Raw genomic sequence first — 27,110 nt, 5'->3', positions numbered from 1 at the left:
AAGGCCTAAAGCTGCTCACTGTGTACAACTGTGAATTTCAAAAGTCTCTCCAGATGATAGAATTAACTCTTAATTTAACAAAATGTCCTTTGTGTTGAGACTGAGCTAGACTAAGAGACTGGGTATGTATTTTTAAGCTCTACAGTATTACATGACTAAACCTCTCTTGGTTTGTATATTAAAATCATGCCATAGGCCACCTCGCCTCGCATGTAAAACCTCTCATAAATTAGAAAACTTTGAATGGTTCTCCAGAGATAATACTAAATTTATACAAAATAGCAGCACAAAGCTTTTCCTATCAATGGGTACAGATTCATTGCAACCACATGGCTTGGGAAAGTGCAAGCTGCTACCCAACCAGCCTCAATTTGTGAGTTACAAATTTAATAGTACTTGATTCATAGACGGAACAAAAAATAGACGCATAGTATTATGGTCTTTCAATAGGTTCAAGGAGTAGTTCCAGTTCCAGAGAGGCCACCTGAACCTCGAGCCGTGGATGACCCTGCGTCTGCCTTCATCAGTGACAGTGGTGCAGCTGCTGCTCAGTGTCCCATGGCTACAGCTGTCCAGCCAGGCCTGCCTGAGAAAGTGCGGGACGGTGCCCGGGCCCCGCTGCTGTACCTGCGTGCCGAGTCTGTCCCTGCACATCCCTGTGGCTTTCCAGCACCACTGCCCCCCACCAGGACGATGGAGAGTAAGATGGCTGCTGCCGTACACTCCAGCAGCGCAGATGCCACCAGCAGTTCAAATTATCATTCCTTTGTCACTGCTTCATCCGCCTCTGTGGATGATGCATTGCCTTTACCACTTCCTGTCCCACAACCTAAGCATGCTTCTCAGAAAACAGTTTACTCCTCCTTTGCTAGGCCCGATGTCACCACTGAACCCTTTGGTCCAGAAAACTGTTTGCATTTCAGTATGACTCCAAACTGCCAGTACCGTCCCCAGAGTGTACCTCCACATCACAGTAAATTGGAGCAGCACCAAGTGTATGGTGCCAGGTCAGAGCCACCAGCCTCCATGGGTCTTCGTTATAACACATACGTGGCCCCAGGAAGAAGCGCAGCCGGACACCATTCCAAGCCATGCAGCCGGATCGAGTATGTGTCGCCTCTGAGCTCCTCTGTTAGGAATACCTGTTACCCTGAAGACATTCCACCATACCCTACCATCCGGAGAGTGCAGTCTCTCCATGCTCCGCCGTCTTCCATGATTCGCTCTGTTCCCATTTCACGGACAGAAGTTCCCCCAGATGATGAGCCAGCCTACTGCCCAAGACCCCTGTACCAATATAAGCCATATCAGTCCTCCCAGGCCCGCTCCGATTATCACGTCACTCAGCTGCAGCCTTACTTTGAGAATGGCCGGGTCCACTACAGGTATAGCCCATATTCCAGTTCTTCTAGTTCCTATTACAGTCCAGATGGGGCCCTGTGTGATGTGGATGCCTATGGCACAGTCCAGTTGAGACCCCTTCACCGCCTTCCCAATCGAGACTTTGCTTTCTACAATCCTAGGCTGCAAGGAAAGAACTTGTACAGTTATGCTGGTTTGCCTCCACGTCCCCGGGCCAACGTGACTGGCTATTTCTCTCCCAACGACCATAATGTAGTCCACATGCCTCCGGCTGCTGATGTGAAGCACACCTACTCCTCATGGGATCTTGAGGACATGGAGAAATACCGCATGCAGTCCATCCGGAGAGAGAGCCGTGCCCGGCAGAAGGTGAAAGGGCCTGTCATGTCCCAGTACGATAACATGACCCCGGCTGTGCAGGACGACTTGGGTGGGATCTATGTCATCCATCTGCGTAGTAAATCAGATCCTGGGAAAACTGGACTTCTCTCAGTGGCAGAAGGAAAGGAAAGCCGCCATGCAGCCAAGGCCATCAGTCCCGAGGGCGAGGACCGCTTCTACAGGAGGCATCCCGAGGCAGAGATGGACAGAGCCCACCACCACGGAGGCCACGGTAGCACGCAGCCGGAGAAGCCATCCCTGCCGCAGAAGCAGAGCAGCCTGAGGAGCAGGAAGCTTCCTGACATGGGCTGCAGTCTCCCTGAGCACAGGGCACACCAGGAAGCAAGCCATAGGCAGTTCTGTGAGTCAAAGAATGGGCCCCCTTATCCCCAGGGAGCTGGCCAGTTAGATTATGGGTCCAAAGGGATTCCAGACACTTCTGAGCCAGTCAGCTACCATAACTCTGGAGTAAAATATGCTGCATCCGGGCAAGAATCTTTAAGACTGAACCACAAAGAGGTGAGGCTCTCCAAAGAGATGGAGCGACCTTGGGCTAGGCAGCCTTCTGCCCCAGAGAAACACTCCAGAGACTGCTACAAGGAGGAGGAACACCTCACTCAGTCAATGGTCCCACCCCCTAAACCAGAGAGGAGTCATAGCCTCAAACTCCATCATACCCAGAACGTGGAGAGGGACCCCAGTGTGCTGTACCAGTACCAGCCACACGGCAAGCGCCAGAGCGGTGTGGCTGTTGTGTCTCAGTATGATAACCTGGAAGATTACCACCCCCTGCCTCAGCACCAGCGGGGAGTCTTTGCAGGGGGCGGCATGGGGACATATGTGCCCCCTGGCTTTCCCCATCCACAGAGCAGGACCTATGCTACAGCTTTGGGTCAAGGGGCCTTCCTGCCCACAGAGTTGTCCTTGCCGCATCCTGAAACACAGATCCATGCAGAATGAGCCCTGGAGCAATAGAGTTGAAGCAGCCTCTGCTGGACAGTGGACTGTTCTATTTTTTTTCAATAACCAAAAAGATTAAAAAAAAAAAAACAAAAAATACTATAAAACCCCTGGCCACATTTAAAAAAAGATAATAAAAGTAAACACATCACCATCTTTTTCCCCTTCCCTGCTTCATTACCACCTCTTCCATCTATAGACTTTGTCATTTTTGTCTTTAGAAAAGATCTGAAGGATGGTAAAACCCCGTGCTGAAACCCAGTAGAGAAACCTGTCGCAGGACACAGATCTAGGGCTAGCTTGAAAGAGCCTGAGGACTGCCTTTCACTGAATTTGAATTCAACGTTGTCCTTTCTTCTTAGTATTTGCTGCATAATTGAAAGCAGTTCACATCAATTTCCTGGTAGGCTTCTGCATTCCCTATTGTGTTCCTGCTTCTCCATCAGTAGCTGCACAACTTGCCCAGATTGACACACTCTTCTCACTTCATTCGCCCCATCTGAGAAGGAGCTTGTGTTCAGTTAGAGTCGTCGAAAAATCCCTGATCCTTCAGTATCAGTCAGACAGCAACATTATAATTAAAAATAAGAAATTAAGACTTTAAACATTTGGTAGAGTCATCATAAAACACCAGACCACTTAGACTCAGGCTGAACCATACTTTTTCTATGCTTATTTTTCATCCTTGTTCCTCACGGTTCAATGAATGGGCTCATATCATGACAGAAGGGATTTTTAAAAGTTAGTATTTAAGGAAACTTCTTAGGTAGAAGATAGTAAAGTTCTTATTGTCAGTGAACTTTGTTAGCACCAGAAAACTCTTATTGATGCTTTTAATGCATTGCCTGCCTTCAGGTTTTCTTCTTACCCCACCCCTCAATAATGTTTGGTGAATTGTAATTCTAGTAAAACATGTCATACCATTGGTTTTCCTAAATTATCAGCTTTCTTTCATTGAAAAAGCCCAGCATGGTTTGACTGGATAGACACACATAATTTATTATGAATATAAATTTCCGTGTTTGTTTCTGTTTCTAAACCTGAGTACAGGATCCCTGGGAATTTAAGTAGCTACAAATTATCTATTATTAGACTGCAAGTTCCTGCAATAACTGCTTAGTACACAGCCCCATTTCATCAGTGGAGTTCTGGGCAGTTATCATTGCTGTCCTAAGCCATTACTGTCATTTGCTTACTCTGTACTTGTGTGGTCACAGTGTTGTTGTAATTACCATCTACACCAGCATTTCAGGTATAGCTCTTTATAACTCTGGAGACATGTTAAACATGTTTAACACCTGCAACTTTTGAAAGTTGCATTCCTTATTAGAGTAGGAACTCTCTAGCCCAACTCCATTCTATGTTCTCAGCTCCCTCCACCCCACAAAATACATCAGACTAGCAAGGCAGTCCTACGTTTACAAAATGAGTTTAGATTGTCATTTCATTCCATAACTTAATAATACTCAAGTTTTATACATTCACATATTTTAAATGCTCAGTCTGTAGAAGACACTAGGAGAATTGCATTCCATTTATTGGATGGTTGCTGCTCTGGCTTTTTAGAACTTGAAATTAATTTTTATTTAGAGCAGAGGAGGAAATCTTTTAAGAGGCTAAAATCATGCTGCTGTTATTGCTGTGAAATTGTATAAAGGTTAGGATTCATGCCAGTTTTTATTTTAAAAAATAATGTGCATTTTAAGGGTTTATATTTAGAAAAAGAAATAAAGTGTTTTAAGAACAACACATTGATATGTGGGAATATTCTATAAGATTTTCTTTTGTTCCCTTAGAATTCACTGGAGGGATGCAGTAAAAACCGTAGTAGAAACCTTGAAACACCCATATGTGAAAAGGTCTGGAAATTGAGGCCTCTACATTAAAAGTGCAGACCCAACTGGTATCTAGTCAAAGTGCTAGGAAACTTGTTAGGATACTTCCCTTTAGCACAAAAACACCCTGGGTGCTACATACAGCAGTTTGACCTTTGGTGAATATGTGGCACTAATTTTTTTTTACCTTAATCGTATTTTTGTCAAATAACCCATTGCCCCTTGGAGACCACACCAGCCCTGTAAGTTCTCACCAGCAGCATGGAGGTTAGGAAGAGGGGCTGCTGTGACCAGGAGATACACATGGCTTCAGTAACTGAGAGCCTGAAGGAAGTAACCCAGGGAGTCCGGTCCAGGTGTAATATTTGTGGATTTGTTGTCACACACATTGTTTAGTCCTGAAACTAAAGCCTTTTTTATAAATAGTAGGGTTAATTCCTGAAAACAATTTCTTTATTCATAAATGTCCTATGGGTTTAGAAATATCAGGTAAATATTTCGAATATAGAATGATGATTGCAATTACTGTTATAAGCGTGAAACACAAACTTTAGATCAAATCTAGAGTTACTTCATTTAATGCATGCTAGCAGCAGCCTTAACTTTGGATTCAGTTATTTGAGACACTTTTCCGGCATCTTTCCCTTTCTAACGTTGTGGGGTGGAAATCGGACAGCAAATCACTGTGAGCCAGATACCTCAGCACAGTCCACCGTGTGTGGCTTCGCAAATAGAGTAACTGAACGTTATTACTTTCCAATTTTGACACGGAGCATTATGATCAAGGAAGTGGAGCTGCCTTATCCGTTAAACCCATAATTTAATCCTGTTGACATTTTCATAGCCCTGCCTCCAGATTTTATCTTTTTGGCAAAATTGTGATTCCACAGTTTGGTCTGATTGAAATAAATATTCCCTGGATGTCTGGCTAAAAAATTTGCTAACAATCCCAGAGGTGCCATTTTCTTACTAATAAATTTCATCTGAGCCTTATTTCTTACTATATTCAATTTCCTTTCAAACATACAAGTCCCTGGGATGGTCCCACGTGTAGGGTCTGCACGTTTCTTACAATGGCAAAGCATTTTTTAAAATTTAGGGTCAGGTTGAAAAATTCTAGGACTAATTCTGTAGAGAGGAGGGACTGTTACTAACGTGAGTGGGGACAGAGGAGTAGGTTACCACATTTGGAGCAGTAATAGATGCAAACGATGTAAATTTGAAATTTGCCCCTTTAGTTAAAGAAGGAGCCTGCAAAGTTCATTTCTCTGTTTTCAGCCCTGTCAGTCACCCATTTAGTATGTTGGCAAAGTATTGCTTGAGCAGAATGTGTAAGAAAGTAATAATGAAAGTAAAAGTATGTCAGAGAGTTCCTTCCACATGGTTAGAGGCATGTGATTTTCAGCACTGTGTGTTACAGAAATGTCAGGAGTGGTGTATTATAACGTGTGCAAGGTAATGTCAGTGTGCACAGAGGGTTTTCCTTATCTGATTAGTACTGTTAATGTTCAAAGAATAAAAATGGTTTTACAGTTTAGATTCTGAATAGCAAAACCTGATTTTTCAACCATGACCTGCATGAGAGAAGCATCCTAGGAAGTCTTAGATCATACTTTTGAGTTTTTAATTTTAATTTATATAGTGTTTTTTTATGTCTTAATATTTTTGTGAACTGGTGTAAATTGTTAATGCATATAAGCTTGTGTATTTTTGTAAATAGTTTTGTGATTTATTTCTTGCCCCATATGTAAATATTTAGAGTCTCATTTCTTGCAAACTTATTTGAAGCTGAGTTGTGGGTTTGGGTTTTGTTTGTTTCTTTGGTTGTGGGGTGGGGTGGGGGGGTGGCAGGGGAGGGAAAAAGGGATTTTTTTGTACCTGGAGATGGAGATATCTTGTGGTTTAAAGCAAATGTCCCACTGAAAGCGATTCGAGTATCAACAGAATTATTTCAGGTTAAAACAGACTGCTTTGTGTATGTGTTTCCTTTTTGACCTAATGTGAATTATAATGAAATAGTGGGGGTAATTGATTTGGGGAATTAGGACCAAAGGACACGTGTTTTTATGACACATCCTATTAAGCCCAGTGGTACATTATTTGAGGAAAGGGGTTAAGTGTCTCCTGTTGTTATCTATTTGCCACCTTCTGCTGCCTGGCCACGTTTCCCCCAAGTCAAACACTGTTCCCTGTAGAGTGGTGGAGGCCTCTGGAGCCGGCCTGGAGAGTCTGGGCTGACTTGTTGCTTCCTGCTCCTGAAGGAGTCCACGCTCTGCTCTTGCAGCCTGGTTCCCGAGTGTGCGCTTCTCAGGAAACTGAATCAGCTTATCTCAGGATCCTTCAAAGGGAATTCTGAATAAAACCATATTTTTACAGATTCCAAGGAAACTTCTTGGACATCCTGTTTTCTCTTAAGGGTGAAATGACCATGAAATAATCATGCCCCAGATGAGGCTACCTGCTCGCAGCAAACCCAGATCAAGTGTCAGTGAGACAGTGGCTGTAGATGTGAACCAAGTACTGCAAGTGACCCAGCTGCCCAGCAGGGCTCCAGAGTTTCTTCTGCTGCCACAGTTGTCAAAATCAATACTTAAGTATCAACCAGGACTTGAAGGTGAGGCGGGGAGGACCCTCAGTATTCAGCTCTTGGATATTGGTTTTCCTACTGAGAGTCAAATTACAAATCATTCTTCATTTTAAGGTGTTAGGCCCTATTTTTTTTTTCTTGCCAGCAATAGGGAAAGTTGTCTGTTTATTCCAGATGGCCCTAGTAAGTCAACTGTCTTTTCTGTGCCTGCATAGCACACTCCAGACCTCAGCAAAGATACAACATCTGCTTCAGTAAGCATCCTCAGATCTGAATAAGTGTTCCCTTGGAAACTGCTCAGATGGGATGAAAGAAAAGGTACAACCACAGCTCCACTGGGTCTTCTCAATTTTCAGGACTCTGCTTTCCATGCCAACTATTTCATCACCAAACTTATACTGACAAAAATACGGTACCTACCTCTTAAAATGTGTATCACTGGGGAATCAGTAACACATACATTCGTGGTGATTGAGATTTTAGTTGTGATTGTACAGGAAGAGGCACATTTTAAAGTAACAGTGACTCCCCATCCAGTAAAACCTTGGGCATCTGGAAATACCAGAAATAAGACATTTTGGTTGGTCATGTTTTTCATACAGTTGATAGTGGACCTCTGAAAAACTATAAGGTTTAATTTTATTTTAGACACTTTAATCAAAATATTTTCAGAATATATTTCCAACCACAAATATTGCTGTCAGTGTAGTCTCATCACGTTTGTCAGTAGATGACTGCACCACACACAACTTGGGGATATCCTCAGGGCACACTGAGAGAAGATTTGCGTTCACACCAAGTGGTTTAACACCAGTTCTTTTTATATTTTTGTACCCCTTTTTTTCAGTTTCCTATGTCTTTGCTGCTGTCACTTTTTGTTACTGTCTGGGAACTACCTATAAACCCTCCTCTTCCTTTTTCTCTTTGTAATTCTAATCTGGGGAGCAAAAGTAGTTCTGAACTGGAGTCCTGAACGGTTATCCTGAATCGTGTGGCCTTTGCGTTGTCTATTTTTTGTTACTCCGAGGCTCTTGTTCTTTTCTCCTAGCAAAGGACTTGGATAGCTGAGTCTCAGAAAGAAGATGTTCATGTATAAGATGCTCAGAAGGGGGAATGAAACAAAAGCTCTAGGAGTTCACCCTGCATTTGACAGTCTGCGAGAAAGTGATGTGATTAGATGCAACAGCATTTCTGTTAACTGCAGAGCGTTTCTCCTCGCAGGAGAATGCTAGGCTCAAAGACAGTTTGAGCATCCACAATTAAGAAACCAGAATATCATGCAGACAAAACAGCGTCAGCTGTCACCAAGTCATTTGCAATTCGTGTTCTTAATTCTCTAAAACATTTTGAAAAGCATCCTAGATTTCTCAGTCACTAGTGATGTTTTAAACTCAGCAAGTAGTTCTCAAACTTCAGAATCCATTTAGAACACCTGGAGAGCTAGTTAAGATTCTTGAGCAACCACCAGATGGTCTGATCCATTGCGTCTGGGATTGGACTTACAAATCTAGTTTTGGTACCCAGCCAAAAAAAACACATGTAATCCTGGTGCACATGGCTGAGAAATACAGATCTAGGCAGCGTATTTAATGTGCTTGCAGAGGGAGTCGTCTCTTGTTCATTGAGGTTACCACCTTTTCCCATTCACACTTTGGTTCCCCTTCACTTTGGTGACAGAAATGTATCATTAATTTCTCTCTCCTCTTGGTATAAATATTAAGCCCCAGACTCATTTGTAACAATGGCATGCAAGAATTAAAACTAATTGAACTGAACAAACTATAGAAAATGCAGCGTTCTTTAAAAAGGAGGTAAAATACTGCTGACTGAATAATGCCTCCTATTATATGCTTATATAATATTGTTAAGACATTTGGTCTGGTTAGGGAAGTGTAGCTAATTCATATTTGCTTTTTGACAGCTAACTTTTTCAAATACTGCACTCTGGCTGGGTGTGGTGGCTCATGCTTGTAATCCCAGCACTTTGGGAGGCCAGGGTGGGTGGATCACCTGAGGTCAGGAGTTCAAGACCACCCTGGCCAACATGGTGAAACCCTGTCTGCTAAAAATACAAAAATTAGCTGGGTGTGGTAGCACACCTGTAGTCCCAGCTACTTGGGAGGCTGAGGCAGGAGAGTTGCTTGAACCTGGGAGGCAGAGGCTGCAGTGAGCCGAGTTCGTGCCACTGCACTCCAGCCTGGGCGACAGAGGGAAACTCTGTCTCGAAAACAACAGCAACGACAACAACAGAAAACAAAAACAAAAAAATCAAATGCTGCACTCATGGAAAACAAATAGCTCATACGACCAAGTGATGTTCCTTCTTTTCTCACCAAAACTTTTACAAGAACTATCGTCACGTAATTAGCTTAAGTTTTTTCGTAGTTTATCAATTCTGGGCAACGGTATAGCAATGTTTTTAACAGCAGTAACGAGCTATGCTTACTATAGTGCCAGTTGTGAGCCTTTTGCATCTGTTAACTCATTTATGTCTCATAACCCATCAGTTCGTAGATGAAACCAAGGCATACAAAGGTTCAACGCTCTGCCCAGTGGCATCCAGTGAGTAATCCGTGTGGAGCTGAAAGTCACACCTGCACACACTGACTCCGAGCAGACTTTAGTGTTGGCTGGTTGACTCTGGACTGTGACTAACTCGAAAACCTCTACTGACCCACTAAACCCTCTAAAATTATTTCTAAAACTCTGATGAAGCCATGACTTCCTGATCTCTGAAGTGGGAATAATAGTACCTATGAAGGGTTGCTGTGAGGATTCAATTAGATAATAGACGTTTGTACAGGGCTCAGCAGGAGAGCAAGTGCCAAATAAAAGTTACCCAGAACTTTTACTTTGAAATAGTGCAAGACCATGCTGCAATAAAAGGCAGGAGGGCTATATTATGCTGGTGTCATTAAGCGTTTAACCACTTTCAATTGTATCATTAAGAATTAAGGGACAACCTTTCTGAAAAAATAAACAGGAAGTTCTCCCATGGTTGGATCTCACAGAAAGAGAGCCTTGGTAGTTAAAATGGGACTTCACAGGGAATCCTATAGCATGATGTAGTAGTGGAGAAGGTCCTTGCTTACCATGAAGTCTGAATAATGACCAAAAAATCTTGTGGGATTATTCAATGAAAACCGTTACCCAGATAGCACCAATTATGACTACTGAACTGTGTCTACATTTCAGAACAATGTCTAGTGCTAGGCTGTCTATTCCATCTGTCAACTTTCCAGTTCAGGGAAGTGGTCTCAGGAACCTCTGTGAGCCTCACCTTCTCTGCGAGTGGTGGTGCCTTCTGCGGGTATCGCTTTCTTGTATTGCCCTAGTTACTCATAGGCTCATTCGATACACGAGATGGCAGGAGTAGAAGCAACATGGTGAATTTCTGCAAAAGAAGTAATGGGGGAAAACAGGCCTGGTATTTTACAAAACAGTTGCTAAAGAGAGATGGATTTGACTGGCTCTCCATTTCTGGATAGTAAAACTTGGTGAATAATGAAGTTTTGTTTTGTTTTTTTGAGACAGAGTCTTGCTCTGTCACCCAGGCTGGAGTGCAGTGGCACGATCTCGGCTCATTGCAACCTCTGCCCCCAGGTTCAAGTGATTCTCCTGCCTCAGCATCCTAAGTAGCTGGGTCTACAGGTGTGTGCCACCACGCCTGGCTAACTTTTGTATTTTTAGTAGAGATGGGGTTTTGCCATGTCGGCCAGGCTGTTCTTGAACTCCTGACTTCAAGTGATCCACCTGTCTCGGCCTCCCAAAGTGCTGGGATTACAGATATGAGCCACTGACCCTGGCCTCATTGTTCTTCAACACATACATTTTCCTGATTCAAGATCAGTTAAAGCAAAATGCATTTCCAGAGAAAAGAGCATAGCAATTGCACTGATAGTAGCTAATATCATTAAAAATTTGTTGATCGATTATCATGTACCAGGCTATCCTAAGTATTTTGCATATATTAATATTAACTCATTCTAACAATTATGTGAGGTAACATTTTTTCTTTTATTGCCACTTTACAGGTAAATCAAGCCTAGAAAGTTTTCAGTAATGTGCCTGAGTGTCTATCTCCGAGGTTAAGTGGGATTCAGGCCCAGGCTCTATGACCCCAGAGCCTGCAGTTTTTATCACTGTTTTACTGCATGCCCACTGTGTATCCTCAAAGATCATGAACCCCTAACATAGTTGTGCCTGCGAGGCTAAGACACTGTGTTGTTGATTTGCAGGGAGTGCAACTCCTCCCATTAGTCAGGTAAGGCTAGGGTTATGCTGTAGTAACACAACCAAAATCTCAATGCCATAGACATAAAAAGAGGTGTTTTTCCTGCTCAAGGCAAGCCTGCTGCAGGTCCAGGCAACCTTCCTGGGTAACAGTCCTCTGAGCAGCCATTGGCATCCCTTACCCCCATCACCTAAGACTGGATTCCTGGGATGGTGTGGCATGGGAGGAGAACACTGGAGGAGCTTGCATGAGTAGTTAAAATGTGGTCCAGAAGTCCCACACATCGTTCCTGCTCACAGCTCATCAGAATGAGTTTCAAGGCCATGCCAGTACAAGCAAGGTGCGAGTTAAAGGGAGTAGACCACCTGTCTGGAAGGAGAGCAGAGCTGGGAGCAGTGCACAGCATGGAGGTCTACCTCCCACTCCACTCTCGACTCAGGTTTTCCCACGACAGCTGTCACTGACAAAGGGAGCAGCATGTGGAAGAAGAGTGCTTTAGCTTCCTGCAGCAGAGAGTGACAATTATAGCCCCCAAGACAAGCTTAAGGACTAGCAGTTTATAGGGCAAAAGAAATTGAGGGGCAGCATAGGTTGCCAGATGAGGTGTCACTCTTGAGACCTCATAATGTTAGCAAAAGGTTGGTCCTGCATCCACGAGCTTCTAACCATATATTGGAGAAGAAGCTTCTGGAAATAAAGAGAGGGTGTGTCTTGCTCCAGCTGCAGAGATATGGAAGGTATGCAAAGGGGCAGGGGGTGTTCAATGAATGCTGCTGAGAGTCAAGTACAGCCATCCTCCCTCTCTCTGCCTTGTCACTGCCGCCTCATCAGCCTCCTCATCCTCCCATAAACATGCCAAGTCCACTTCCACCTCAGCCTTCATGCCGACTGACACTCCTCCCCCTGGGGTGCGTAGGCCCCAGGTGTCTATGTGGCTCGCTCCCCCACTTCAAGTCTTTGCTCAAACCACTCCCTTCGAGAAGACTTTCCTTGACCATCCTATCTCATGTAGCATGTCATTACTCTTATCCCCTTGCTTGCTTTATGTTATTTATTTTTTATCTATAGTTTCTCTGGAATGTGAACTCCAAGAGGACAAGAGCTTTGTCTTGTTCATTTATATCCTAGTGCCTGAAATAATGCTATAGCATAATATGTGCACCAACCTTTCCTGAAGGAGTGAGCTGATGGTCCCTAGTATCCATGTGCAGGTGACTTTCAGCTCCACACAGATTACTCACTGGATGCCACTGGGCAGAGCATGGAACCTTTGTATGCCTTGGTTTCATCTGCAAACTGGTGGGTCATGAGAAAGAAATGAGTTAACAGATGCAAGAACTCACAACAACTGGCACTATAGTAAGCATCGTTCACTACTGCTGTTAAAAACATTGCTATACCGTTGCCCAGAATTGATAGATACGAAAAACTGAAGCTAATTAGGTGATGATAGTTCTTGTAAAAGGCAGGGGCTGGGAACCCCTTTGTACTGAGTGTTGAAATATAACAGGGCATCTTACTTCAGTAGCAAGGATGAATCCCATCATTTGTTTGGTTTACTTTCATATGTTACAAGCACCTGGACTACTGGTGTTGGTTGCTGGTTACAGAAGCAAAGACAAGTAGGCTTACATGATCTGAAATTCAACTGCCAGAGTGACTAAACACTGGTAGAATTAGTCATAAAAGGAGATCAGTTTCGAGCAGTGCTTGGAAAGTGGGGAAGGGGGTTAATTGCAGGAGAGGAAGAGTGATGTTCTAGGTGTCCAGGAAAGACTTTTTTCCCATACTCACATCTACCCTACAAAGCATCTCAGGGTGTGGAACTGAGAAGGTGTAATGGGAACTCTCTTCCAGGCCACAGCAACTCTGGAAGAGAAGGAAGAATGAAGGTTTGGATCATTTTCAACAAGCATGTAGGACCTATGTACTAACATAGGGAAATCTAGGAAAATGTGAGTGAGTGAGTTCCTGCATGATCTGCTTCTCTAAGTTACCTGAGTTTTAGAGAAGACAACAGTGATATTACCTAGACCCTATAAAGTTACTGGACTCCCAATACCCCACATGCCCTTGAATCCCAGGAGCCACAATAACCCTCTGAAAGGAGTGGCCATGACAGGATTTCACAGTTGCCTGGTCCGGCAATAGAGATACCCCCCCTTCCGGAGTGTTCCTCTTGGTACCACTTTGCAAGTATTTTACTTTGATTATGGTGAGAGATGGTTCTGTTCCTACCAGTGTTTTGTAATTATTAGGTTCCTAAAGGCTATACTGGCTCTCTTATTTTTATGACCCTTCTCTAAAAAGCTAAAACATGCAGGCGTAGCTTCCTTGAGGCTAGGAAAAAGCATCCAACATTGGACTCAAAAAATACTTTGCTACACTAATTACAAATGTGCGTTCCCTAACAATGTCCTCTCCCACTCTCGGGTCATCTCCTTGGCTTTCTGGGATGATTGCCTCTTGCAACGAAGGGCACCTTTGGTTCCCTACCTTAGAGAATGTGACTGACTGCTAGTCCAAAGCCGTCCGTTTTGTCCAGTGAGGCACCTGACACGCTCCTCTGGCACCTCTCGAGCTCCTCAGCAGCACATGCAGCTAACATATAGCTCACGTGGCAGTGAAAGAGGAGGCTTGGGAGGGAAAGGAAAAGCATGAGAGCCAGCCCAGATATAAGCAGGGCTCACAGAAGAAAATGACTTAGGCTTGTTCTGATGGACGTTGAGCAGTGAAAGCAATCAGAGATGGGTGACCATCAAGCAAGGGTGTTGTAGGGGGATGGAGACACAGAATGGGTAATTGGGGCAAACCTGGAAGTCCCCTCCCAAACGTAAGGTTGTGTGATGTTCGTGGAGCCATAGGAAATGGCCTGTGCCACCTGGAGGGGAGCTCCCTGCCCAGCTGCCCAGCGCACACAACTCTTCCCCACTGGGGCACCATTCTCCCCTCTCACTCCTCAGCTGCCCAGTGCAGGCGACTCCTCCCCACTGGGGCACCGTTCTCCCCTCTCGCTCCTCTTGGCACCTGCCCCTCCAAAGACTTCCAGGAGCCTTAAATTAAATCCAAATGGTTCACTTTGGCCTGTGAGATCTGCCTCTCTGATTTCATCTCCTCTTCCAGGTTCCTGTGGAAGCCGTGCCCTCTGCCCCGAGCGCTTTTCCTAGCCAGGCAAGGCTGCTCCTCCTCCGTGTCTTGCGTCAGAGGCCTGCCTTGATGACCCAGTTTGATATAGTCACTTGATCACCTCACCCTCTTCATTTTCCAAACAGAACTTCTCATTCAGAAGTTATTTTTATTTATTGGTTTATCTATTAATTGTCTCTATCCTTTCCCTAGATCATAAGCTCCATGAGAGCTTGAAACATGGCATGCACTCACATATATTTGTTTAATACATATAGCTATACATAAAGCTGAGAAAGGAAGGGGTCGCTGGAAACAGTCACTTTAACAAACTTTATTATTTTGCCCAAGCTCAGCCTTTGGAAAGGAAAGGAATGTCCTTTGTAACCACAAGGAGTCCCTTCATGTGTGAAGACTCGACATGCCTACTGCATAGAAATTGGTATTTTTAAGAAGCCGCCAGATGGTGCTAGTGACACGCTTTTTCCTCACCAGTGTTCCTGTTGATTGGAAAAATTCACTGAACTTCCCAGTAAGATAGAATAGGGGATGGAATAGGCGACTCAGTGTGATTCTTCCTCATCTCTTTTCACCCCACTTTTACAAGGGTAGTTCTAAGAGCAGTGACCAGGCAGCAAATGCTGGACGCTGATCAGGACAGCTGATACACTGCCTTTTTTTTTCGGAAGTTGCCCTGAAAAAAGGAAGGCTAAGATGAACAGGTTGGATAAAAATTGGAAGAACCCCAGCGGTGGTGTGCTTTCATTATGAGACTCCATGATTTCTAAGGATGATTTCATGTTTTTAAATTCTCAAGTATTGTTTACTGACATTTTTAGAAAACGCTAGGAAGCATCTAGACCCTGGCTTTTCAGTTTCAGATGCTAAGTCCAGGCAGGGCTGCAGAGCGCCAGCAGAGTTTCCAAACTTGGACACTTCTGAGGCCCACACAGAGCTTTTCAAAAATACAGATTCCCAGGCTTGCTCCACCAAAGCCATTGTGTCTTCGTGGGCCCTGGAATGTGTATTGCCAACAGAATTTCCCAGGTGATTCCATTTCATCCGCATGTTAGGAGCCACTGTTCCTGGGGAAGATCGATCTCTCCAGGCTCCCTTCTAGGACCTGCCACTTCTGCTCACTGGTTCTGGGCTTGAACCTGGCCCCAGTCAGAATCAGCCAAGTTTTGCTTCATGGAACTTCATTGTTAATGGGAATCTCTCCAACCCACCCCTCCCCCAGAAGGCATGATCCCATAGGTTTAGAAAATAAGGGATTAAACTGGTTGGCTTGGAACTGCGTAATTAATTTCTTAGCTATCCACACTACCCCATAGCACTTTCTCAGAGGAAGCATACGGTAGGGATCACAGAACACTTTATTCACAGAGCAACTCCTCAGAACAATTTCAGGGGCCTGGCGCGGTGACTCACACCTATAATCCCAGCACATTGAGAGTCCGAGGTGGGTGGATCACCTGAGGTCTGGAGTTCGAGACCAGCCTGACCAACATGGGAAACCCTGTCTCTACTAAAAGTACAAAAATTAGCCGTGCATGGTGGCAGGTGCCTGTAATCCCAGCTACTCGGGGACAGAGGCAGGAGAATTGCTTGAACCTAGGAGGCCCTCGGAGGTTGCAGTGAGCCAAGATGGTGCTACTGCACTCTAGCCTGTGTGACAAGAGCGAAACTCCATCTAAAAAACAAAACAAACAAACAAACAAAAAAAACCAAAACATTTCAGGATACATAATGTAGTTAAAAATAACCTGGACTAGGTGTCAGAAATTTTTGGTTTTGGTCCTTCCTTATTAAGAACCATGTGACTCTTCTGTTCATACCTGCTGGATTCCACGTGGAATTGAGGAAGATGACCATGCGACTGTGGTAAGTTACTTCTTTTCAAAGCCTCTATGCCCTATCTGTAAAATGGGGATAGTAACTGTGTCATGGCTCCCACAGGGCTGTTGAGGAACACGTCAAGTCACCTGTGAGAAAATGCTCTGAGAAGAGTGAAATACTGCACAGTGGAAGGTAAGGTCATGGCCAGTGGGATGTGAGAATTAGTCCAAAGCACCATAGGATTGAAGGTTTTCACACCAGCACAGCCACCAGCTGTAGCATAGCTTTTCTGTAATGAAAATAATGCAAGTAATTAGTTTTAAAAGTTAAATCGAATCACAAGGCTTATGATAAAACAGAAGCTCCCATTTCTCACTTTCTATTGCTCGGAGCCAAACTTTTCAAACTCTTTTGGATGTTTCTTCCGGTATTTACCACCCTATGTCTAGATAATGTGCTAGTTCTAGATTTTTCCATGTTAGACGATCTGTACTGACTTCCTAATAAGGAGGAAGAGGATAACACTCTTCGCTAAAGCAGGCCACTGCCCTCCCCATCCCGCCAACACACACAGGCTTCCCCAGCCCCATTTTCCTGTGCTAGTTAGTCCAGAACCCTTTAATCAATAGTCAGTATTTGCTCTGTGCCAATGCCTCCATCCTCAGCCTCTGCTGTGGAAGTGTACATTTCCGCCCAATATCAGGGCGGAAATGCTTCTTTGTGTTCTTCTTCTAAGAGGCAGGTAAGAGAGCTCTCTCCTGGAGTGCTGATGCTTCACCCTCCTGCCAAATCTAGAGTAGCTCTTCTCTGGGCCTGAGTCACAGCTGGGACAACTGTGGGGTTCCCTTTACCTCTCTGGAGAGGAATCCCTGGTTTCCTGGATCCCGTTTCCCTCTGTCTTATGTCATTCCCTCTTTATAGTGGGAAAGGTGCAAGGGAAGTAATTTTTGTAACCTTTCATGTCTGAACATACCTTTTCACCCCGCTGCTCTTACATTCTTTGATGGTTTGGCTTAATACAGAATCCTAGTCTGAAAATCATTTTCCCACATAATTTTGATGATACTCCTTTTTGTCTTCTGCAGCAAATCTACCTGTGGACAAGTCTGATGCCATTCTGTTTCTTGATCCTCACATGTGAACTACTTTCCCTTTGGAAACTCTTAGATCCCTTTTCTCCTGGTGTTTCTGTGTTTTAGGGGTGATGTTTCTTTGCATGGGTCTTTTTGCACTAATAGTGCTGGGCACTCAGTGGCCCCATCAATCGGTCTCCAGTTCTGGGGATTTACAGAATTCTTTCCTTGGTATTTTCTTCTCAGTGAGCCTTCTGAACATCAGCTTAATTGGATGCTGGAAGCTCATGGGCCACTGAATCTATATTGATCCTCAATTTCTCTTATCTTTTCTTTCCTATTGTCCATGTCTGACATTTTGTTTTACTTTCTGGGATATTTACTCATTTATGAAAAACTCTGATATGGAATTTGTTTACATCTTCTATATTTTTAATTTCCAAGAATTTTTTCTTGATCTTGGAATGTTCTTTTCTATGTTCTTGTTTTGTTTAATGGATCCAGGCAGTACCTTTCTGAGATATGAGAGGGAATTATTACTATTATTCTGTCCCCTGCATTTTTATCCCTTAATTTCCTTTGCATCTGTTTTTGTTTCTGTTACGTATGTCAGAAATTTTCCTCATGTCTGACAATCAGTGGCTACCAATTCAAATTTGAATGATATGCCCATGTGCATGCACACACACATACATGCACACACGCACAGGCACACATGGGGACACACACGCACATGTACACACACACACGCACACATGGATTCACACATGCACACACACGGACATGCACACATGCACACACACGCATATGCACACACATGCACACGTGCACATGCACACCCAGACCCACGCACACACAGGCACATGCGTGCGCACACACATGCCCACACATGCACACGTGCACACACGCATGCACACACACACAAAGCATGGACACACATGCACACACACTTGCACCCACGCATGCACCACAGACGCACATGCATGCACAGATACACACATACACGTACACACACACATGCACACACACACGGACACTCACATCCACGCATGCACCACACACGCACATGCATGCACAGATGCACACATACATACACACGCCCACAAGCATACACACATGCTGTCACGCACACACACAAGCACGCACACACACACACAGCTGACTGGAAGCTGTGTTGAGCAGGCAAGGCTGGTTAGCTAGTGAAGCACTGTTGTTGGAAGAATCATGGCCCCCAAAGATGTCTATATTCTAATGCTCAGAACCTGTGAATATGTTATGTTACGTGGCAGAGAGAGGAATCAAGGCTGCAAATGAGTTCATTTTAAAATAGGGAGATTATTCATGGGCCCAATGTAATCACAAGGATTCCTAAAAGTGGAAGAGAGAGGCAGAAAAAGACAGAGAAGGAGATGTGAACTGGAATCCAGGTCAAAGTGTTGAAGGACTCCACTTGCTATTGCTGGCTTTGAAGATGTGGAAAGACTGCCATGAGCCCAGGAATGTGGGCAGCTTCTAGAAAGTGGTAAAGGCAAAAAAATAAATTTCCCCCTAGACAGTACAGAAAGGAACACACAGCCAGTGGACAACCTGATTTTAGCCCAGTGAGACTCATGTTATACTTACGAAGTTTAGAATTGCAAGACAATAAACATGTGTTTTTAAAACCGCTAAGTTTGTTACAGCAGCTATGAAAAACTAATCCATTTGCAGGTCAGGGACCTGCAAGTGTTACAGCCAAGGAGGTAGGGAGAGTCAAAGCAGCCAGGAAAAGGTGCTTGAGACCTCAGCTGGGGAGAAGAGTAAGAACTCCCTGGACTTCAGCAGATTTCATGGCTAGGTCCGCGGTGTCTGCCGCGTCTGTCTGGGGAGTTCCGCTGCCTTCTCAGCAGCCCAAAGGGCATTCTCTTGGAGGGGAATTTGGGGGTTGAGATTCTAATCCTGAACGTACTTGACTTATTTCTCCAGTAATTTTTTCAGGGCTTACCTCAGGCCTCAGGCTCTGCAGAAAAAAAACAAGAAACCTTTAGAATCCACATGCATTTTGTCTCCTGGTCTGTTTCTATGAGTTTGGATGGAGATCGGTCCACCTGACTGAGGCCTCAGCAGAACATCATCCAATTTCCCCGGCTTCTTAAGTGTTTGGATTAGGGAACAGAGTTTGCTGGCTTTTTCATCTTGAACCACTTATGGGTGGGTATAAATGACTCTATGTATTTCTAACATTTTGTCTTTTTAAAATTAATTTTTAAATTAAAACAGCCAAATAACTGGAAGCAGTTTGCATGCTTGTTAAACTATAAAGCATAAGTAACTGAATACTATGAAGTTATGACTCAATTTAAAACAAGCACATTAGCTAGGACAATTGAAGTTCTTTGTGTGTTTTTCCAACAGCTCATCTTACTAACCCCTCCCACAACCCAGTATTTATCCTTTTTTTCCAGAGTCACCCTTTTTTGTAAAAACTTTTGTATTATAGAATATAATATGTTGAGAAAGTGCCAAGTAAGGCTTATTCCAAAGTGAACACCCATGTGGCCATCATCCAGATCAACAGAAACATTCTCGCACCCAGAAAACCCTTTGTATTGCCCTTTCCACTTCCATCGCTAATTTAATTTAATTTAATTTAATTAAAATACTCTCTTCTGTATTTTACGTTGTTTTATCTTTCCATGTTTTCTTCTGGGTATTTTTCATCAGTCTACAAGTTCGGTGAGTTGCCTGTTACTCATTTTTTCAGTGTTTGTCTTTTTTCTTAATTTCAAGGAGTGCTTTGCCTAAGAATATGTAAGGAAGGATAGGCACTTTTTGTTCATTTCATGTGTTGAGAGTATCTTCTCCCAGTCTGTGGCTGATCTTTTCACTCTCTTAGTGAGATCTCCCAAGCAACAAAGTCTTCACTTTAAAGTATTTAGATTTATCCAATTTTTCCTTTATAGTTGGTCTATCTTTGAGCTTCCACCTTGGATCATTTCCTTTTGCAAGGACAACATCTTCTTAGAAAGTCCTTTAGTATGGGTCTGCTATTAATGAATTATCTTAGTTTCTGTTTATTTGAAAATGTTTCTATTTTATTTTTATTTTTATTTTATTTTATGTTATTTTTTGGAGACAGGGTCTCACTCTGTGGCCCAGGCTGGAGTGCAGTGGCACGATCTCAGCTCACTGCAACTTCCACTACCTGGGTTCAAGCGATTCTCCTGCCTCAGCCTACCTAGGATTACAGGTGTGCGCCACATGCCCAGCCAACCTTTGATTTTTTTTTTTTTTTTTTTTTTTTTTGAGACGGAGTCTCGCTCTGTCACCCAGGCTGGAGTGCAGTGGCCGGATCTCAGCTCACTGCAAGCTCCGCCTCCCGGGTTTACGCCATTCTCCTGCCTCAGCCTCCTGAGTAGCTGGGACTACAGGCACCCGCCACCTCACCCGGCTAGTTTTTTGTGCTTTTTTTTTTAGTAGAGATGGGGTTTCACCGCATTAGTCAGGATGGTCTCGATCTCCTGACCTCGTGATCCGCCCGTCTCGGCCTCCCAAAGTGCTGGGATTACAGGCATGAGCCACCTCGCCCGGCAACCTTTGATTTTTAGTAGAGGTGGGGGTTTCACCATATTGGTCAGGCTGGTCTTGAACTCCTGACCTCAGGTGATCTGTCTCCCTCGGCATCCCAAAGTGCTGGGATTACAGGTGTGAACCACTGTAGCTGGCCAAAAGCATTTCTATTTTGAATTCATTCTTGAAGGTCATTTCCATCGGATACAGGCTGGCTCTTATTTTCTTTCCATTGTCTTCTAACTTCTGTTGTTTCTGTTGAGAGTCAGATTTAAGTCTAATTGTTACTCTTTGGAAGGTAATTGTTTCTTGTTTGTTTGTTTGTTTTTTTACTCCCTCAAGCTGCATTTCAGATTTTCTCTTTGTCTCTTGTTTTCATTCTTTAGCATTTTTACTATAATGTGCATAGATACGGAGGTGATACATATATGCATGAATATTATACACATATTTTAAATGTTTTTGGCTTAGACTTGTAGAACTTCTTAAATATGTGGCTTAATATTTTTCAGCATTTTTGTAAAGTTCTCAGCCATTCTCTTTAGATATTGTCTCTGCTTCATTTTCATTCTCCTTTCCTGGAATTTCAAGTATATGTATGTTGGATTCTCTTACTATATCCTCTCTATCTCTTACTCTTGTTAAAAAGAAAAACTTTTGATCCATTTCACAGAGTTTCACTGAGCAAAGAATGATTTGCTTCGTTGTGAACTGGGCAGCCCTCAGAACGTGAGGAGGCTCAGGGAGCTCACTCTGCAGTGTCAGCAGGGAATCTCTATAGACAGAAATCCCCAAGTGAATTACGGTTACAGTTTGATTGCTGATGGCTTGGCACTTGCTTTATTTGAAAGTGGCCTGATCAGTTGGCTGCCTGTGACTGGCTGAAGTTATTGGCTGACACTCAGCTGTTTGTTATGAAATGCTCCTAAGTTAGTTGCAAGTTTGTTTACATACTAAGTTAGGTTGCAATTTTTTATGTAGGGACTTAAGAAAGGAGTCAGCCTCAGCCCAAATTTAATTTAATTTAACATTCTGTCTCCTGTATTTTTTCTCTCCATGTTTCATTCTGGGTGTTTTTCATCAGTCTACAAGTTCAATAACTATTTTTAGATTTATTTATTTATTTTAGATGGAGTCTTGCTCTGTTGCCAGGCTGGAATGCAATGGCACAGTCTCAGATCACTGCAACCTCTGACTCCCGGGTTCAAGCGATTCTCCTGCCTCAGCCTCCTGAGTAGCTGGGACTACAGGCGTGCACCACCACATCCAGCTAACTTTTGTATCTTTAGTAGAGAGAGGGTTTCACCATGTTGGCCAGGATGGTCTCGATCTCTTGACCTCGTGATCCACCCACCGGCTTCCCAAAGTACTGGGATTATAGGCGTGAGCGTGCTTCCATCCAGCCACACCCAGCCACATCCATTGAGTTTTAAAAGTAGAATCTGTTTTTCAGTTCTGAAATATTCTTTTTTTGCATATATAGTTCCAGTTCTCTGCCAAAATTCTCAATACTGTCTTTGTCATCTTAAACATATATACATGGATGTTTATTTTTATTCTTATTTTTTTGAGACAGAGTTTTGCTCTTATTGCCCAGGCTGAAGTGCAATGGCATGGTCTCGGCTCACTGCCACCTCCACCTCTCAGGTTCAAGCGATTCTCCTATCTCAGGCTCCCGAGTAGCTGAGATTACATGTGCCTGCCACCACACCTGGCTAATTTTTTTGTATTTTTAGTAGAGATGGGGTTTCTCCATGTTGGCCAGGCTGGTCTGGAACTCCTGACCTCAGGTGATCCACCTGCCTTGGCCTCCCAAAGTGCTGGGATTGCAGGTGTGAGCCACCACACCCAGCCACATAGATGTTTTAAAGACCATGTCCAATAGCTTCCATTTTTTGAGTCCTTGTAAGCCTGTTTCTATTGCCTGTTTTCTCTTAGCTCATTTCCTTTTCTTGTTGTGTGCCTGTTATTTCTCATTGTGTGCTGAACATTATTTTTGAAACATTGTTTGTTAAAGCAATTTGAGGGCTAGGGGAATATCGCCTTCCTCCAGAGAGGATTTCAGCTTGCTTCCGCCATGCATCTCAGGATGCATAACCCTGGGAGCTATGCAGAGGATGGCTCCAAGTTATCCTTGGAGATACCTTCCTCCAATTTCAGAGACACAGGACAACTCTTGGAGATACCTTCCTCCAATTTCAGAGACACAGGACAACTCTTGGAGTTACCTCCTCCAATTTCAGAGACTGAGAAAGCTTGAGGCTGAACCACAGTCTCCTTGAAAGCAGTCTGCTTCGGTTCAGTTAGCTCCGAGGGTGCAGCTTTTCCATGATCCCACCACCCAAAAGGAAGAGGGTTCATCAGGCCACCAGCCACACGCAGGCTCACCCTGCGCCAGGGGGCTCTGCACTCCACAGCAGGTGCACTCAGCCCCGCAGGCAGCCCCCCGCCTTTCATCCAGCTCCTCTAGAACCCACACAGGCCTCAGGTGGAAAAGTGGTCCTGGCTGCTGGCTCTTCTCCCTGGGCCTCTGGTCTCGCTCCTAGATCTTTCCCTAGTAACCCATCATTATCTTGTTACCACACTAACAAGAGCTAATAATACCTTCAAGAGCAATTTTTAAAAGATCTTATCTACCTCTTTCATTTCTTCTCAGCTGGAGGGTTGCTCTAAAATGCTGAATTCTGCACGATCAGGAGCAGAAGTTCTCTTGGGACTTTCAGCAAAGAGGCTCTGACCACTAGCATTTATTCTTTAACACGTAATACCAGGTCATTGTCCAGGAGACCGGCGTTGCAGCTGAGAATACCCTTGGTGGGAGTGGGGGTATTCAGTGTGCTGGGAAGAGATTCTGAAGAAGCTCTGGGTCACGGTCAAACTTCAGTTGCAGCCCTTTGGTTCAGAGATTGGCTCAGGAAAAAATCTTGTTATTTTCTTTATATATTTTTAAAAGGCTTTTAATGCTATGAATTCTATAGGGTTCTTTCAACCGGAATTGTCTATATGGACACATTTCTCTTCAAGTTATAAAAATGTAGTTAAATATCTTCTAGAAAGAGAAATAAACAGCCCCAAAACATATTTTAGATTTAGGTTTCCCAACTCCGGCAACTTGGAAAATAACTGAAAATATTTTTGTGAACTGAAAGCTGCTCTTCTGAGCTCCCCTGCGTAACCAGACTCAGTCATGACAATGCATCCCTGGGCTTTCTCCAGCTTTCTGTGCCAGGGCTCCAAATATTGGGAGTTTGCCCTTCTTAACCTCAGAGAATATATAATCTAGCTAAAAGCAGACAGGTGAAACCATCTAAGGTGATAAATATGCATAAGATGGTATAGTGAAATGTACATATTTAATAGCATTCAGATCTTCTAACAGCAAGAAAGAACACTTATGAATTATTCTGCTTCACTGACTGCTTATTTATCATAAACGCTACAGTCAGTGCGTTACTGGAGTTGTTGACTACCTTTGGCTTCCTCTGAGACATTTTAATGTACATGTACAATCCAAAGAGTTTTATTTATTAATAACCACTAGGACCTATAAACGTGGTATAAAATAATAGGCAAGAGAGTAGGCCCAGGAACCAGACTGGCTGGGCAGGAACCCAGGGCTGGCTACTTACTAGTGTGGTGACCTTGGTTAAGTCTTTGACCTCACAGCCCTCTGTTTGCTGTTCTGTAAAATAAGGAAAACAATACCTATCCCGTGACATGTTTTGCAGAACAGCTGGGTTCATATACATAATGCATTGAGAATAAGGTCTGGCACGTGGTGAAGCACTCCATATAAATTCTTACTCTTCTTACGCAGGCATCCCCAACCCTGGGCCATGGACCGGTATGGGTCTGTGGGCTGTTAGGAACTGGGCTGCAGGAGGTGAGTGGCAGGTGAGCCAGCAAAGCTTCATCGGTATTTACAGCCGCTCCCCATTGCTCACCTTACTGCCTGAGCACCACCTCCTGTCAGATCGGGGCGGCATTCGATTCTCACAAGAGCACGCAAGAACTCTATCCTGAACCCCTCACGTGAGGGATCTAGGCTGTGTGCTTTTTATGAGAATCCGATGCCTGAGGATCTGTCACTGTCTCCCATCACCCCCAGATGGGACCGTCTAGTTGCAGGAAAACAAGCTCAGGGCTCCCACTGATTCTACATTAGTGAGTTGTATCATTATTTCATTATACATTAGAAGGTAACAATAATAGAAATGAAGTGCACAATCAATGTAATACGCTTGAGTCATGGTGAAACCATCCTCCTCCTCAGTCCATGGAAAATTGTCTTCCGGGAAACCGGTTCCAGGTGCAGAAAAGGTTGAGAACGGCTGTTCTTAAGGTGCAATTATGGTTAAACATTTCCCATGGGGAACTGAAGTATAAACAGGAGTATTCTTTGTGAATTATTACCAACGACATCCACATAAAGTGGGAAAGGGGAAAATCCATTTTATTCCCAGCCAAGAGACATTTAAAGCACATACTCTCCCTGCCCCGACTCAAATGCGAGGTGTAGAAAGCACTTTCCTCTTTGTCCTTCCAGAATATCTTTTTCATGTGTCTTATACCCACATCTGAAAAGGTCAGCTGGTGACATTTCTTTCTGGAGGCAATTTTGCTGAAAGCATTTTTCACTTTCTCAGTGTGCAGGGACTGGAGGCTCAGTGAAGAGGATACGGCTATGTCCACGTCATGTCGACTCTCACTATTGTAGAGTTGCTCTCCCACCCAACTCAGTCCTCTCTCCCTCTACCCCTAACAAGAACATTTAACTCTGGTTACTGACTACATCTCATTGTGAATTTTGAGTAAATTTATTAAATAGCCTGGGATAATACTTTTTTTTTTAGATGGATTATCGCTCTGTCGCCCAGGCTGGAGTGCACAGGCACAATCTCTGCTCACTGCAACCTCCGCCTCCTGGGTTCAAGTGATTCTCCTGACTCAGCCTCCTGAGTAGCTGGGACTACAGGCGTGCACCACCATGCCCGGCTATTTTTTTTTGTATTTTTTGTAGAGACACGGTTTTGCCAGGTTGGCCAGGCTGATCTTGAACTCCTGACCTCAAGTGAACCACCTGCCTTGGACTCCCAAAGTGCTGGGATTACAGGCGTGAGCCACCACAGCTGGCCCTGGGACAATACTTGAATGGAGCTGCATGGACTGATTACTACCCACCAAAACGTTCTGTCCTGTTGAAATATAAACGTGTCTGAAGCAGACACACAGAAACATGCTTTCCCACATAAGCCCCCACGCACTGGGCAACCTCCCTTCTGCCTAGTCCTTTCATGTTGGTGTTCTTGAAGCTTTTGGCTTCAGTGCCTTTTCTTTGCTCTCACATTCTTCCTGAGAAATTGCATCTACCCCAAGGATTGCCTTTCCCACCTATTTGGATCCTTTGCTCGCAACTTTCTCCTAAGATCCAGGCCTGTGGATCCTACTTCCTGCTGGGCTGCTCCCATCTGGAGATCCCACAGGCCTCTCAACTCAGCCCCTGTTTCTGAATCCCCTAATTATCCTCTATCTACTTGGTCACTCAAGCCAGAGACTTGCCCTGACCTCCTTGTCTCACTCTACCCCGCCACTGATTATTGAGATCAGCTTGTCAAGGTCTGTCACCTGCAGCACTACAGCAATTGCTTGTCTGGACTCTAGTTTTTAAAATCCATCCCACAAAACGTGACCGAAGTGGCCAATCTGATGATGCCATCCCTTGGCTTAGATTCTTCAATTAACATGTTGATCAATGAAATATGCACAAGAACCTCCTAGAATGGAAGTTCCTGGGCCCCGCTCAGAAAGATTCTGATTCAGCAGACCCGGAATGGGGTTCAAGAACCAACATAGTTAACCCTCAGACTGCTCCGGGGCAGGTGGACTGTGGGCTCATTCTAAGATGCACAGCACTGCAAGATGCTCCAGCCCCTCAGTGTGGCCTGGATGCTCACTATCTTCTGGCGTGCATACACCTCTAGAACCTCATCCATGTCTAACCTCTTCATGTCCTAAAGTCCAGCAGGCAGGGTCAAGGACTAGGGTGACATTAGGCCAGGCCTGGGAATGCTGGAATCTTGGCCTGCTGTTCATTCATCGTTGCTTTGAGGGTCTAATTGGAGGAGCTCTGCCCTCATGCTATAATAGGCAAAAGTAAGAAAAGT

The 27,110-nt window shown here is 44.1% G+C and overlaps 1 protein-coding gene across 1 annotated transcript in view; it reads left to right on the top strand.

Moving 5' to 3' along the window:
• ARHGAP32 (Rho GTPase activating protein 32) overlaps nucleotides 1-6,075 on the top strand; it is a 217,265-nt gene extending 211,190 nt beyond the window's left edge. Inside the window, exon 22 of the mRNA XM_011934672.1 lies at nucleotides 451-6,075. Within this exon, the coding sequence (XP_011790062.1) occupies nucleotides 451-2,703 (2,253 nt within the window). The 3' untranslated portion in view covers nucleotides 2,704-6,075. The remainder of the gene's footprint in view (nucleotides 1-450) is intronic.
• The last annotated feature ends 21,035 nt before the right edge of the window (nucleotides 6,076-27,110 follow it).

The sequence above is a fragment of the Colobus angolensis genome, unplaced genomic scaffold (assembly GCF_000951035.1).
Source record: "Colobus angolensis palliatus isolate OR3802 unplaced genomic scaffold, Cang.pa_1.0 Scaffold137, whole genome shotgun sequence".
Classification (NCBI taxonomy): Eukaryota; Metazoa; Chordata; class Mammalia; order Primates; family Cercopithecidae; genus Colobus; species Colobus angolensis.
This window is presented reverse-complemented; position numbering and strand designations above follow the sequence as displayed.